General features: G+C 31.9%; 2 protein-coding genes across 2 annotated transcripts; one reads left to right on the top strand and one right to left on the bottom strand.

Moving 5' to 3' along the window:
• Window positions 1–3,370: 3,370 nt before the first annotated feature.
• On the top strand, window positions 3,371–5,493 carry LOC106757137 (DNA-binding protein S1FA). Its single transcript, XM_014639734.2, has 2 exons — window positions 3,371–3,528; window positions 5,095–5,493. Exons 1-2 carry the CDS (start codon window positions 3,475–3,477, stop codon window positions 5,290–5,292), a joined length of 252 nt encoding a protein of 83 aa, XP_014495220.1. The 5' UTR covers window positions 3,371–3,474; the 3' UTR covers window positions 5,293–5,493.
• A 2,544-nt stretch (window positions 5,494–8,037) lies between these two features.
• On the bottom strand, window positions 8,038–10,967 carry LOC106756710 (cell number regulator 8). Its single transcript, XM_014639247.2, has 3 exons — window positions 10,482–10,967; window positions 9,871–10,073; window positions 8,038–8,557 (listed from the first exon to the last, which is right to left on the bottom strand). Exons 1-3 carry the CDS (start codon window positions 10,720–10,722, stop codon window positions 8,318–8,320), a joined length of 684 nt encoding a protein of 227 aa, XP_014494733.1. The 5' UTR covers window positions 10,723–10,967; the 3' UTR covers window positions 8,038–8,317.
• Window positions 10,968–12,737: the final 1,770 nt, after the last annotated feature.

Raw genomic sequence — 12,737 nt, 5'->3', positions numbered from 1 at the left:
AAAAACATATTTAACCCGAAATAAAATAAGTTGGATTTATTATTTCTTTTCTACTGCATATTTATATATTCCTGTTTCCACTTTTAATTTTCTTTTAATGATAAAGTTAAGAAAATATAATTTAAAAATTATATAAATGTTTCAGTAAAAGACGATAATGGTAGGTTATCACGAGAGATAATAATAACATGCCACCACAACAAAACAGTGATATAAAATGGGTGTCTTTATTTACATGAATAGTACACTTATCATTTTCCTTTTTATTAAATGTGAAAGAAATTATAAACTTTTTAGTATAATTTAGAATACACTAAATCAAATATAAATTTATAGTTTTTATGGTAGTAAAAAGGAAGACGCGAAAAAAAAGTGAAAAATTATTTGTTATTTGACAGAGTGGAAACGTAAGGATTAAAAAAAATGTGATTTTCTCACCTTGTTATAACTTTAACATTTATTATTCCTAACTGAAATATTGATATAACATAAAATTTAAGATTTTTTATAAAAATAAAACATTATGTTCACGTGTTAAAACTAACTTTTCTTCAACAAGTTTAGAAAACAAAAGTAAGAAATATTTTAAATCATAGACAGTAACAAATCATTTCCTAATATGTAATAAGTAACAAAAGAAATAAATTGAAATATTTATTAAAAAATAAAATTTGGAAAACATAAGTATTGATCAATATTTATCAAAAATTAATATTTAGAAATAAAAATTATAGGATATCAATTAATTAAGTTTGTTATATTAAATACCATATTAACTTAATTATAGTATTACCTTTTATAGGATTACAATAATAATTAAATACTTGTGTAAGTTCTAGAAAATTAAAATACAAATAAAACGTTATTAAAACGTGAGTTTTATAAGACTTAACATTTGTACAAAGTTATAATAAAAAATAATGAACTATCTAATATGTATTGGACCCATTAATTATCCAAATAGAAAATTAAGACAAATCAATAAGGCTACTACCGGTGTGATTAGCAAATCAGACTACAAACATGACACACAACGTGCTGAATGAATCAATTGGTTGAGGTCGAAGTACATACTGTCTTTTCAAGGCTTGTTCCTTAATTGTGGTAGGAAAAAATTAACAATATACTTTGGATATGATATTGACATGTAACTTAAGACTTTATATATGTATTTTTTAGTGTAAGATCTCATTATATTTTTAATATTGATGACAACTCATTTTAAAATATAAATTCTTCTTATTTTTCAGATGAATAGATGCAAACCAACTAAATTAAGCATGATTATGTTTAACTTAGTTTGAAAGACAACGTAAAAGGATATATCACATACCTTAGACTCCTAATAGTTATAGGAAAGTATTTCTATCAATTTTTTTACAAGATTTCATCAAAATAAAATAATTGAACCTTCCAACTTATGATATGTTCTTTTATAGAGATTTGGAGGAGATGATTTGGGGGAGATGATTTGGGGGAGATGATTTGAATGGATTTGAAAGTAATTTTTTTGTTGTTTTTTTGAGTGGATTTGTGGGTAATTGAGAGTGGATTTAGAAGTAAAGTTTGTGAGAATTAATGTAGGATTTGATTGATGGGACAGATTTAAAATATTAATTTGATGGGTAGAAATTAAAGATTACCAAAATGCCCCTAATTATTAAAGTAATATATAATGTTATTTCTTAATGTTATATTTAATTGTAAAAATGCTTATAAAGAGTAAAAAATTAAAAATAATTATTAAAATTAAATTTGTAGAATAATAAAAGTAAATTTGTAAATATATTAGCATTGATTTAACTAAAAAACACAATTTAAATATGTTAATATAGAATTATTTTTATAAACTAGTCTATGCACATATTGATATTAATTTAGGAAAAAATTGATTCCATTTTTCCTTTTAATAATATATATACAGACAATTCCAAAGACAATAAAAATAAAAGCCAAACTTACATAATATATCTGTAAAGAAAGTTTTTAAAACAAAAATGATTGTTGCTTACACAATGTAATATAGGTTAGAGTAATTATATTAACAATTTGGTGAATAATTTTTAGATTATTAATGATGGTGTTGGAGATTGTTGATGCATGTAGTTGTCCGTAGAGACTGGTGGCAACTAGAAACTTCTCCACCTACCTTTTTTCCATGCTTCAAAGAAAATACATGTTTATCTTCTACAACACCATTCTTGTTCTTCCAACCATCTCACCACCTTTTCATTTACAACTTCAAGCTTCCGCTACCGACATAGAAGAGGCTCTTGGAGATTTTCTTACGATTGAAGATCCACGAGATCCACTCAACACCTGCATCACGAACACCTTGGTCTTCATCATCAATGACGCTGCATCCTCCATCATCAACGACAGCTTCCTCGACTGCTTCAACAACGATATCATGGTCGCTACATCCTCCATTGTCAGGCTTCCACCACCAACAAAGCAAAAGCCACGGTACATCGTCGACCTTCGCCTTCTCTTGTACACCACCAACCTTGGAACCTCCAGGGTCGTTATAGGGTCATTTTAGACAAATCCCCTTCCATCCCTCCAAATTTGCTCACATTAGCGGGGGCGTGAACAGTACACTGATCCGCATTTCGCTTCAAATCCATCCGCGCATTTCATTTGAAAAGAACACAAAATTTTTTAAATTCATCGCTCGCGAATCACCGTAAACAATGTAATCACTTCAAGCGAACACTACGTTAAAGAATTATTATAACTTTAAACTTTCAAAACCAACATTAAAAATCAAATTAACTTACAAATTAGAATTTGACATCTCTAATTTTAAATAAGTCATAATTATAATTTTCAAAAGTGCTCATTTAATTAAAAGTAAATAAAAATCTTAAAAATTAATTAATAACTCGAACTCAAATACCAATATTTAATCTTATAATTCTTCTTACAAAAACATGTTGACATTCAAGATAAGATAAGAAATAAAAAGTTAAAATTTTGTTACTATTATTATTTTATTTTCTAAGTAAAAATACCATTGTCCATGTGTTATATATATATATATTTAACCTTATCATATCCCACAATACAAATGTCCACAGTAATCTATTCCATCGAAAAAAATTAGATAATCAATTTAAGTTCTGAATTATATTTTCTATTATATTATTTCTAAGGAATTTATAAAATTTTGAAATTAACTATTTTAATTTTTATTTTGAAAAATATGTTGTTGTTATCATTTTAATTTTCAACTATAAATAAATAAATAAATAAAAATCTAAAACTGATTTTTTTTTTAATTTCAAAAACTAAACTCATTAATGTTTTTTTTCTTTTTTTTAAAAAAAAAAAAACAGGAATCGATTTCGTCGGGTTCAAAATAAATAAACCCATGGGCCGTGGGTGTTTCTGGAACCCTCTTTGAGGTGTGGTGCAAATTTGCATTGGAATCTCCGTTTGTTTTGACAGAAACACGAGTTTTCAGCGTCAGCTATGGCCGATGATTTCGAGTTCGCAGACAAAGTTCCTCCGTCGTTCGATCGAGTGGTACACTTCCAATTACTTTTGCAAACCTTCGATTTCATCGTCGCTTATTACTTTACATCTCATCTTAATGGATCCCTGAACAATGTTCCTCCTTGCACGTTTTTCACGGTTTAATTAGGTCTTAAAGTTATGGATCGAACCTTTCATGTGGTCCTCTCGTGTTTTATTCTCAGATCTTTGGAATTGTGGAATCATTAGCATTTTGCTTGATTTTTTTTCTTCCGTAATTGACCTTTTCAATGTTCCCAATAACCACTGATTCTAATGTTACAGATTTACGGAAAATTAAATTAGGATTCATTTTCTTTTAAAAAAAAATATATATCGTTCAGCTCTTCGGCTAGGATTTGTATCAGGTAAATTTCCTGTTTAGATTAAACGACTTATTTATGATTATCGGATTGTTTATATTAATGACTGTTATGTTACGCAAATCTTTGATTTGTTGCATTAGTACTGTGATCTGGTGGAGCTACGTTTCGTAAATGGTGGTGTCAAGTGCTTTTGTGTAGGTTAAATTTTGTTTGTTATTCAACGGGTTGCTGTTTTGTGTATTTTGATGTCGGTGCCAATCGATGTCTTGGATTATAGATGTTAGCAATATTACAGAGCAAATGGTTTGTGGTTAGTCTCAACTTCATACAATTAAACCCTTTTCTACAAGTTATCAGCAAATGATGGGGTTTGTCTGAGTGGAATAACGTTTTTGGAGATTTTATGATGGAATGGAATGAGATGAATTTTTTTAAGGGTTCTATTCTATCCCGTACCTCCCAAATTGGGGGAAAGAAAGAGAGATTATTGATGGAGTAAAATCTCCATTGGGTTCGACTTCAGTCCAACCTATCTTAAAACATCTAAACAATAGAAGTTAGAATCCTGACGATATATCATTCATATTTTACCACCTATTCAAGCATAATTAAAGAGACTCGAGTATTGTGTCATGATATGCAATGTTTTGGCCACTAAGAGAAAATGAAAGAATATCCTATTTTTGTTGACAATAATATTGTAATTTAAAGAGTATTTTATATAATATCTGCAATGTTCTATGTATTGCAGTTCACATCAATCATTTCACATTGAGTACATTATAGAGGATAAAGTGAAATAATAACCTTTAATTAGAAAATCAATGGTTCAGACTGTATTAGACTTTTGATTTGGTTACATATGTATTTGCTTTTATCACAGTTCTCAATCACTGATTTTGTAACCAATGGTTTTAAGTGCACTTTATTTTTTAAATTACATCTATTAGAAAAATCAAATCTATGACTACTATTTTGGATATCAAGCTTTCTCAACTATTTTGCACCTTCCTTATTGATGATAACCTCTTTTATCAATCATTCTCAAACAAGTTCAATCATTTGATTGTTCTGCAGTAGTAGTTTTATAAATTAGCGACTCACCCTTGAAGAGGACTAAAATTCACATGTTGGTGTATCAGTAACATTGCATCAACGATGAATTGCTTGTCTACTTTCGTTTTAAAAAAGTTCAATTTTATTTTATCTGCAAATTCGTTTTGCTCAGTGCTTTTTGTTTTGTTATACTTAGGCCTCAAACCAAGGGCTCAACCCAGGCTTAATTGTGCTCCTGGTTGTTGGTGGGTTGCTGTTGACATTCCTCGTTGGAAACTTTGTGCTCTACACTTATGCACAGAAGACCCTCCCTCCTAGAAAAAAGAAGCCTGTTTCAAAGAAAAAGATGAAAAAGGAGAGACTGAAGCAAGGTGTGTCTGCACCTGGAGAGTAGACTCTGTACTCAGTTTATGTTCTGTGGTTTAAATTGTACTATTTAGATAAAGCTTCTTCTTCTGTGGAGTCTTGCATGATGTTAATTTTGTTCTTTTCTACCCGTGTATTACTGATAGAAAGCTTAACCGCATAATTTACTGCTTTAGTAATGTTATTGGGACTGGTTATTTCATGGTTAAATCACCATTTTGCTCCCTAACCGATCATTCATATCTGTTTCTTTTTGATTGACGAGTTGAGAGAAGAGAAATTTGGATTTTTAAAAATATATAGGATGGGAATACAAGGGAAGATTACCAGGTGTTTTCCCCTGAAGACCCAGGCTCCTTTTTCTAAGGTAACTAAAGGAGTTGTTCCTTTTGCTAAACTTACGAAGGGAAATGTTGATTCAGTTCTTGCTCTATCATTTTTTACTTTCCAATTAAACTGCTAGCTACAATCTTCTTTGCAGTAGTTCATTGCTCCATAGTAAGTAGATTAGTGTTAGGCCGACAGGTAACAGACTTAAGAGAAGATCGGTTTATCTTTTGTAAAGCACTGCAATCTGGATTTCTAGCATCATGATTCATGATTATTCAATTTTAAGTTGAAATGACGCCTTCTCGAGGGATTGTGTCAGAAAACTAGTTTATAAATTAGGTAATAATGGATAAGACAGTTTCCTAGGAAGTTTGGTAAACTATTTAATAAATTAGACAGTAATTATAATGAATTTTGTGCTTTTAAATAAAAATAAATTTAGATTCTTTTAAAATAATTAAATGCTATCAAATTTTTAAATATTTTTAATTACTTTTTGAAAGTTCTATATGTTTTTTTATTTAATCAATTTCTTTTTAGTTAGTTTAATCAATAAGTGTTAATTAAATTTTATTTTATTTATTGTTTAGAAAAATAATGATATTTATTAATTTAAACTATTGATAAATTAATTATCTATTTTATAATTTTCATTATGCTTAATTTTTAGGTAACCCAGTCTTAGTCCATTGACTTGGATAAGAAGTCACTTTATCCTTTTATAAAGATTTATAAACTTATTTAAATACCCTTCTCTTTTATATTCTTTTAAATTACTCTTATTTCATCTAACCATTTTTCTAATCTATAAGTTTTTTTTTTTTTAAAAAAATAAACTTTGTTTGTCTGCATCATCTCTTTTACAATCATTTTTGCTTTACATTTAAAGTGTTTTTCCCTCAAATTTCTTCGTTCTTTTGAAAATGTTGGATTTTCTCTTATTCTCTTTTTTCAAATGTGGTATATTTTGGTTTAATTTCATTGAACCCCTCTATTCTTCTACAAATGTTTTTTTTTTTTGGGATAATTTTTTTCAGTGTTGCGAGTAATATACTCTTGTTAAGTTTTGTATTGGTGTTTGTTATTGAAGAAGGAGCTAACTACATTAAGTTGTAACAAAATAAGTAAAAATAAGTGTTTGTTATTAGCTTCTAACACAAAAATGTTCAAAACTATTCTTAACACAAATTTTAAAAAAAGTGATTTTTGTTAACACTAAAAGAAGTTATTTCATGCATTGAACAACAAAGGCAACGCATAAATGCACTTTGGTAATTAAATCAAGATGAAATTCTATAACTTGTTATAAAAAATAAAAGAGAGGAAAAATATATGTAAAAAGTACATGGAATAATGAAGATGAGGTGTACCGTTAAAATTTGAGATAATAATAAAAATAGAGAGAAAAACTGAAATTCAATCAATAATAAAGATAAAAAATTATTATAGTCATATTTTTATAATTTTAATTATTTAACTTATATAAAGTATTACATCTGAGGTCATGTGAGATTTCTAATAAAGTTGGTTCTATTGATTTTCTCTTAAAGTTGAGTTAGACTGGTTTTAGCGTATCTGAAATTAAAATCTCTGTTTTCTCTTGTTGTGCATGATTTTTACTAACAATGGAACAAGTTAGTCTTATTCAATTTTTGGGGACAGATTTATCAATATTTAATATAAAGTGCACGATAGAAAATTAGTTACAAGTCTTGTTACTAATAGTTCACTCAATAATTATGTAGACAGCCACATATTTTTTTTATTTTAATGATCTAAATTCAATCTTCTAAAACAAAATTCCGAGTCATATAAATGAAAAGGCTATTAATAAAAAAAAGCTCAATTTCCGTAATGAAAAGCATAAATGAGATGTTATTAAAAGAACACCTCTCGTACCTGTTTTAAATAAGATGATAACATCATTTTACGTCTATTTGACATAAAGTACAATAATAAAATAACTATAAAAATAAATTTTTATATATTTTTAAAAATAAAAATAAAAAATAATAATGTCAAATAAATGTAAAATTTATATATGTCTAAGAATTATTTTTTTTAAGAATATATATAGAATGCAGAAAATTGGACGAACATATTTATTGAGGAACAAAGAAAAGGGTTAGTGGTCGAACCCTGCAATTTGGACGTCAAACATTACCTATTCCATGAAAATTACTTAGAGCCCTTTCAAGCAAATGTCAGCCTAGCAAGCAGAAGCATGCAATAACAACTCTCTATTTGCTGTCCTTCGACAAGGAAAGGCGTAAAAGTGGAGGCCGTAGCTAGACATGTTCCGTCACAAACATTTCCAATGCAAATATGATTACCATTTAAGCTGCACCCCAGACTGAGGAATTAAAATTATTCACATTACACTTCCTTTCAGTATTTACGCCAGAAGAAACAAGCCCAAAGTACATAACCATACAAGAATTACTCACTTAATGTAAGATATTCTTTCATTCAATTCATTAACTAAATAATAGTTACGCATAGACATAGATACTGGGAGAAAATTTCTCCCACATGATTCAAATCTATATATGATACAAAATAATAGGGAGGCAAACAGAATTAATAGGTTTAATGATCTTCTTTATAAAAAAATGAAAAAGCCAGGACCCTTTTTAGATGAAGTCATAACATGGTTCAACATCAAATTATAGAGGCAACAGTGACGTACACGAGAATAGCACTTCCAAGATGATGGCGAATCTTCAAGTTTCACGTCCCATGGTCTGCTCGCCCGGGGGAATCATAACCAGAACCGGTTGAGCATTAAAGCCAGGATGAGGTAACCTACGACGGAGCTCACGACCCTCTTGACAAAGAGCACACACATGACAGAAGACATGAGTTGCCAAGTCACATGCTGACTCACATTGTTCACGTTGTAACTCATCTTCTAAAATGCTTCCACAGCACCCACATGACCTATTAAGTGCTTCGCAAGTTCCCTGATTGCCAAGAACAATAAATGATTTATATAATATTTGAATTTTTTTTCATAACTTTGGGATGTGGTTTTTGTGTACGGGGAAGAGTGGCAAATTATAAGGAAAAAAAAACAGGAGGTGGATAAAGGAAAATCTCACTTACACAAGCTTTCCATCTATGCAACATCACATGACATGACATCATACATAAAATAGTACTAGAGGACACCAAGTAATTTTAAGCATTACAAGTTGGACACTGAATACACCTGAAGTTAAATTGAACATTGAACAAAACTTCAAGCATACCATTAGGTTACCAATTAAACCCCAATAAAGTCCAAATACAAAATACCAAAGTTGTTATGTTAATCCAAATCACCTACTAACAATAGGACTGCTTTCTTGGTAATTCATAATTGACACAATTCGATTTCATAAAGTAAGGCTACAGACTTAAGCTACGTTCTTAATAAAAGTCACAAAAAATTATACTAAATACAGGTTCACCACACTCGACATATACCTCATTGTACCAAAACTAAATTGACAAGTGTAAAATATGCAACCAAACGTTCGAAGAGGAGTCAACATAACCAAAATTCTCAAATCAACTTTAGGATCAGAAGTTCGGAAAAATTTGTTAAACAGCAAAGCTGAGTTATAAGGCTAAAATATCTTATTATATAAAGATAAGGAACCCGAACTTTCATGCTTGACAGAGTAGACAACCCAATTTGTATGTTGAATCTAGCCTACTTGTGTTGTACTACTACACCACTTCTGGAGGTTGTGTTAATTATTTATAGCTGATATGTAAAAGAAATTTAAAGTTCAAAGGCTGATCAATTCATAACCAAGTCCAGATAACAATCTTAGCTGGGCCAGATGCGACATATCATCAGATACAAAACACTTGTGAGTGGACTGGATCACGCAGGAAAAGGGTATGTACTATCTGCTATGTAATGTAACAAATCTAATCCCCAGTATCAGTGAGATTTCAGTAGCAATATAGAGGGATTAGAAGACTAATCTGAAGGGGAAAAATATACAGTAGCATAGGGAATTTGATTTGGGACACAGCCTGATCTCTCCTTTGCAGTCCTTTATCCTACTTCCTTACGTCCCATCTCCACCCTTCTCTCATTTTATTTGACTGCAGCTTGCAATGAAGTTTCCCTTCAATTTCCTCCCACTGTTATCCTGGCAATTAATTACACCATTCGTGCCAACTCCTTTGCCCACTTAACACATTACACCCTCACCTAGTGGTGGTTTCTTAAGACATCATCACTAGATTATAAAGGGCAAAGAATAAAAGAGTAACATACCTCTAAATTGAACCTCCGACGAATAGCAGTTCGACTAGGGTAGGAAAACCACGGTGCAAGGCAATTCCAACCAAAGCAGGAATTCCCAATTACGTACAGTCCAGAATAAGGCAAGCAGTGATTAGCAAACGTCCCGGGAGCTGATCCAAGTCTCTCAACATTGCTTCCATACAGCACACAAGGAGCCACACTCCCAAGAAGACCTAGCAAATAACAAAAATTCAAAGTAAATAAATGTTTTATGAATCCAGATCGAAAACAGATCAAAATGCCCAAAACCCACAAACTTTTCTTCACAGAATAGCAATAGCACCTGATTAAAACACAAAAGGAACCCAATTATATTGTACAAACACACTAACAAAAGTTTCATTGATCCCAGTGGTTTAGTAATAGGATATTCAAATGGAGCACGTGAGATACCTAGAATACAATCTAGATCTTGCAGCTGAAATCGCCGAAATACACAGCATTCATTCCAAAAGAATTATAAACAAACAATACCCGCAGAGATGAAAAAGAAAGCTAACAAAAAAATTCATCCTTAAATTACCAATGCAGAAAAAACGTTGAAATGAAATAGGCAAATGAGGGAGGATGGGAGAACTCACAAACTTCGAGATCGCTGCTGCAAAAGTGATCGTTCTGGCCGAGACAAGCGCAGATAGAGGAATTCCAGGGGGCTCGGCCCATGGGCTGGCCAACGACGCTGCCATGGCCCAACGGAAGCCCATCTGCGGTCCATCCGAGGAGAAACTCGGGAGTATCGGGTGGCGTAGTTGATTGGGATTTGGGCTGGTGCAGAAGAGGACTTGCCTCCTGGTTATTGGGCTGCTTCTCATTATCAGCCATTGAGATTGGAGGTGAAGGAAAAGGGAAAACGGAACGGAACGGAACGAGATTGAGAAGAGAAGAGAAGAGAAGAGAAAGGAAGGGATGTCGGTGGAAACCAGAGCCTCCCCGGCGTCGTCTTCTTCTCCTTATAATAATATTATCTAATTAATAATCTGACCTTTTTCTTACCACACGTAATTTATTTATTCCACTCTCTCTTCTCGACCGCGTCAACGCCACCCAACCACACAACACCACAACCCCAAAGTCTCCGCCATTTCCATCACATCTTTTTTTTTTTTATTCGCTTTTGCTTTCATTTTTAACCCTTTTTTTTTCAATATTTTCATAAATTGCTAAAGTAAAATTATCATACAGGTAGATGTGAAAAGTTACAACTTACAACCATAAAGTGCTAGATCCAAATTTTCAATACATTGTATTTTGGTTTAGGCGAATTTCGTATTGGACGAGATAGTTGAGTCCAAATATTTTGTGCCTTACTCCCTCCATCACTCTATATTGTTTCCTCCACCACCATAATTTTAAAATATTTTAAAACTATTCTTTATATTTTAAAAAATCATACACTTTCACTTTTTTTCTTCAACAAATATCAACATTTTTTGAAGAAAATCTTTTCAACGGATGTCAACATCTATTGAAAAAAGGTATTTTTGGTATGTGATGGTGTAGAGAACGATGTGAGGTGGTGCAAAGAGTAACCTTCTTGTGCCAATATTCTTTTTGGACATGAGTGTTTTAGTTAGGGTCATTTCTTCATGCACCTCCATAGGTAACATAAAATACCATTTTACTCCTATTTTGTTTCAATATTTTCCTCACCCTCTTTCTTCTTCTTATTATGTTTCACTGAGTACCTATTAGGACACGATTGACCGACCAGTTGGGACTAAGTTTGGTTGGATACCTATGAGACCAAGGCATGGTCGAACGGTTGAGGTCTTAGCCGAGCAGTTGAAGCTAATGTATGACCAAACCATTGAGGCTAAGTTTGGCTTTGTACCAGTAAGGTCATGGGTGGCCAAGCAGTTGAGACCATGGGTGACCGAACAGTTGAAGCCAAGGTATAGCCGGACGGTTAAGGTCGAACACTTGAGGCCAAGTTTGGCGAGGTACGTGTGAGGCCATGGGTGGCAAAGCAGTTGAGGCCAAGGTATGGTCGAATGGTTGAGGGCAAGTTTAGCTAAGAACATGTGAGGTCATGGTTGGTCGAGCAGTTAAGGCCAAGGTATGGCCGAACGGTTGAGGCCAAGGTGAGGCCAAACGGTTAAGGCTAAGTTTGACCGAGTTCCTTACTGGTCTTCCATTATCCAAGTTACTTTGTTCGTTCTCCCTCCTTTTTGTCGAACTCGTATGGGTGGGTACTTATCAAAAGCACTCCAATGCTCAAATTAGTAATATAACCGAGCAGCTAACACAACAAGTGATGCATATAATATGTATAACGATACTAAAGTCATACATAAGACTTTTATTTACTAGTTGCGATGAGCCTTTACCTTTCTTTGGTCTAATGACAGTCCAATCACATCTTAATCTGCATTAGAGTCTTAATGAGTCATTACAACTGATAATCTAATCATACTGTTAAGTTATACTGGGTACGATCTAGGTGGTATACAACGTGGATGGTCGACCTGAAATGACAATCTAAATGGTATACAACCTTGCTGGATGACCCGAAAAATTGATCTAGATGAATGACTTAAATGTTTGGCTTAAAAGTTGTTTGGTACCAAAGCATACTGTACAATACATTCAAGTGTGACAGACCATACGATACTATAAGTGTATCTGAAATATGAACAAAAGTAAAAATAAGATAAGATGAAGATAACCAATGTTGTTATTGAAGAAAGAAGAAAGCTAAAAAAAGACTAAAAAGCAAGATACACGCGCTCAAAAATAACTCAGGGATGCATGATCTTTCAATAAATATAGTAAATACGTTTGTTAAACTGTTTACACAATTTATTTTGTATTTTATATATATTTCGAAGGTTAAATTT

This window comes from Vigna radiata, chromosome 3 (assembly GCF_000741045.1).
Source record: "Vigna radiata var. radiata cultivar VC1973A chromosome 3, Vradiata_ver6, whole genome shotgun sequence".
NCBI lineage: Eukaryota > Viridiplantae > Streptophyta > Magnoliopsida > Fabales > Fabaceae > Vigna > Vigna radiata.
This window is presented reverse-complemented; position numbering and strand designations above follow the sequence as displayed.

What these genes read in the sequence shown, in the direction of transcription:
- LOC106757137 (XM_014639734.2), top strand. Translation starts at nt 3,475, where the DNA reads ATGGCCGATGATTTCGAGTTCGCAGACAAAGTTCCTCCGTCGTTCGAT. An exon ending in CTCCGTCGTTCGATCGAGTG is followed by an intron (nt 3,529 to 5,094) that starts GTACACTTCCAA and finishes TGTTATACTTAG; the next exon opens with GCCTCAAACCAAGGGCTCAA.
- LOC106756710 (XM_014639247.2), bottom strand. Translation starts at nt 10,722, where the DNA reads ATGGCTGATAATGAGAAGCAGCCCAATAACCAGGAGGCAAGTCCTCTT. An exon ending in CAGCAGCGATCTCGAAGTTT is followed by an intron (nt 10,074 to 10,481) that starts GTGAGTTCTCCC and finishes GTTATTTGCTAG; the next exon opens with GTCTTCTTGGGAGTGTGGCT. An exon ending in GTCGGAGGTTCAATTTAGAG is followed by an intron (nt 8,558 to 9,870) that starts GTATGTTACTCT and finishes CTTGGCAATCAG; the next exon opens with GGAACTTGCGAAGCACTTAA.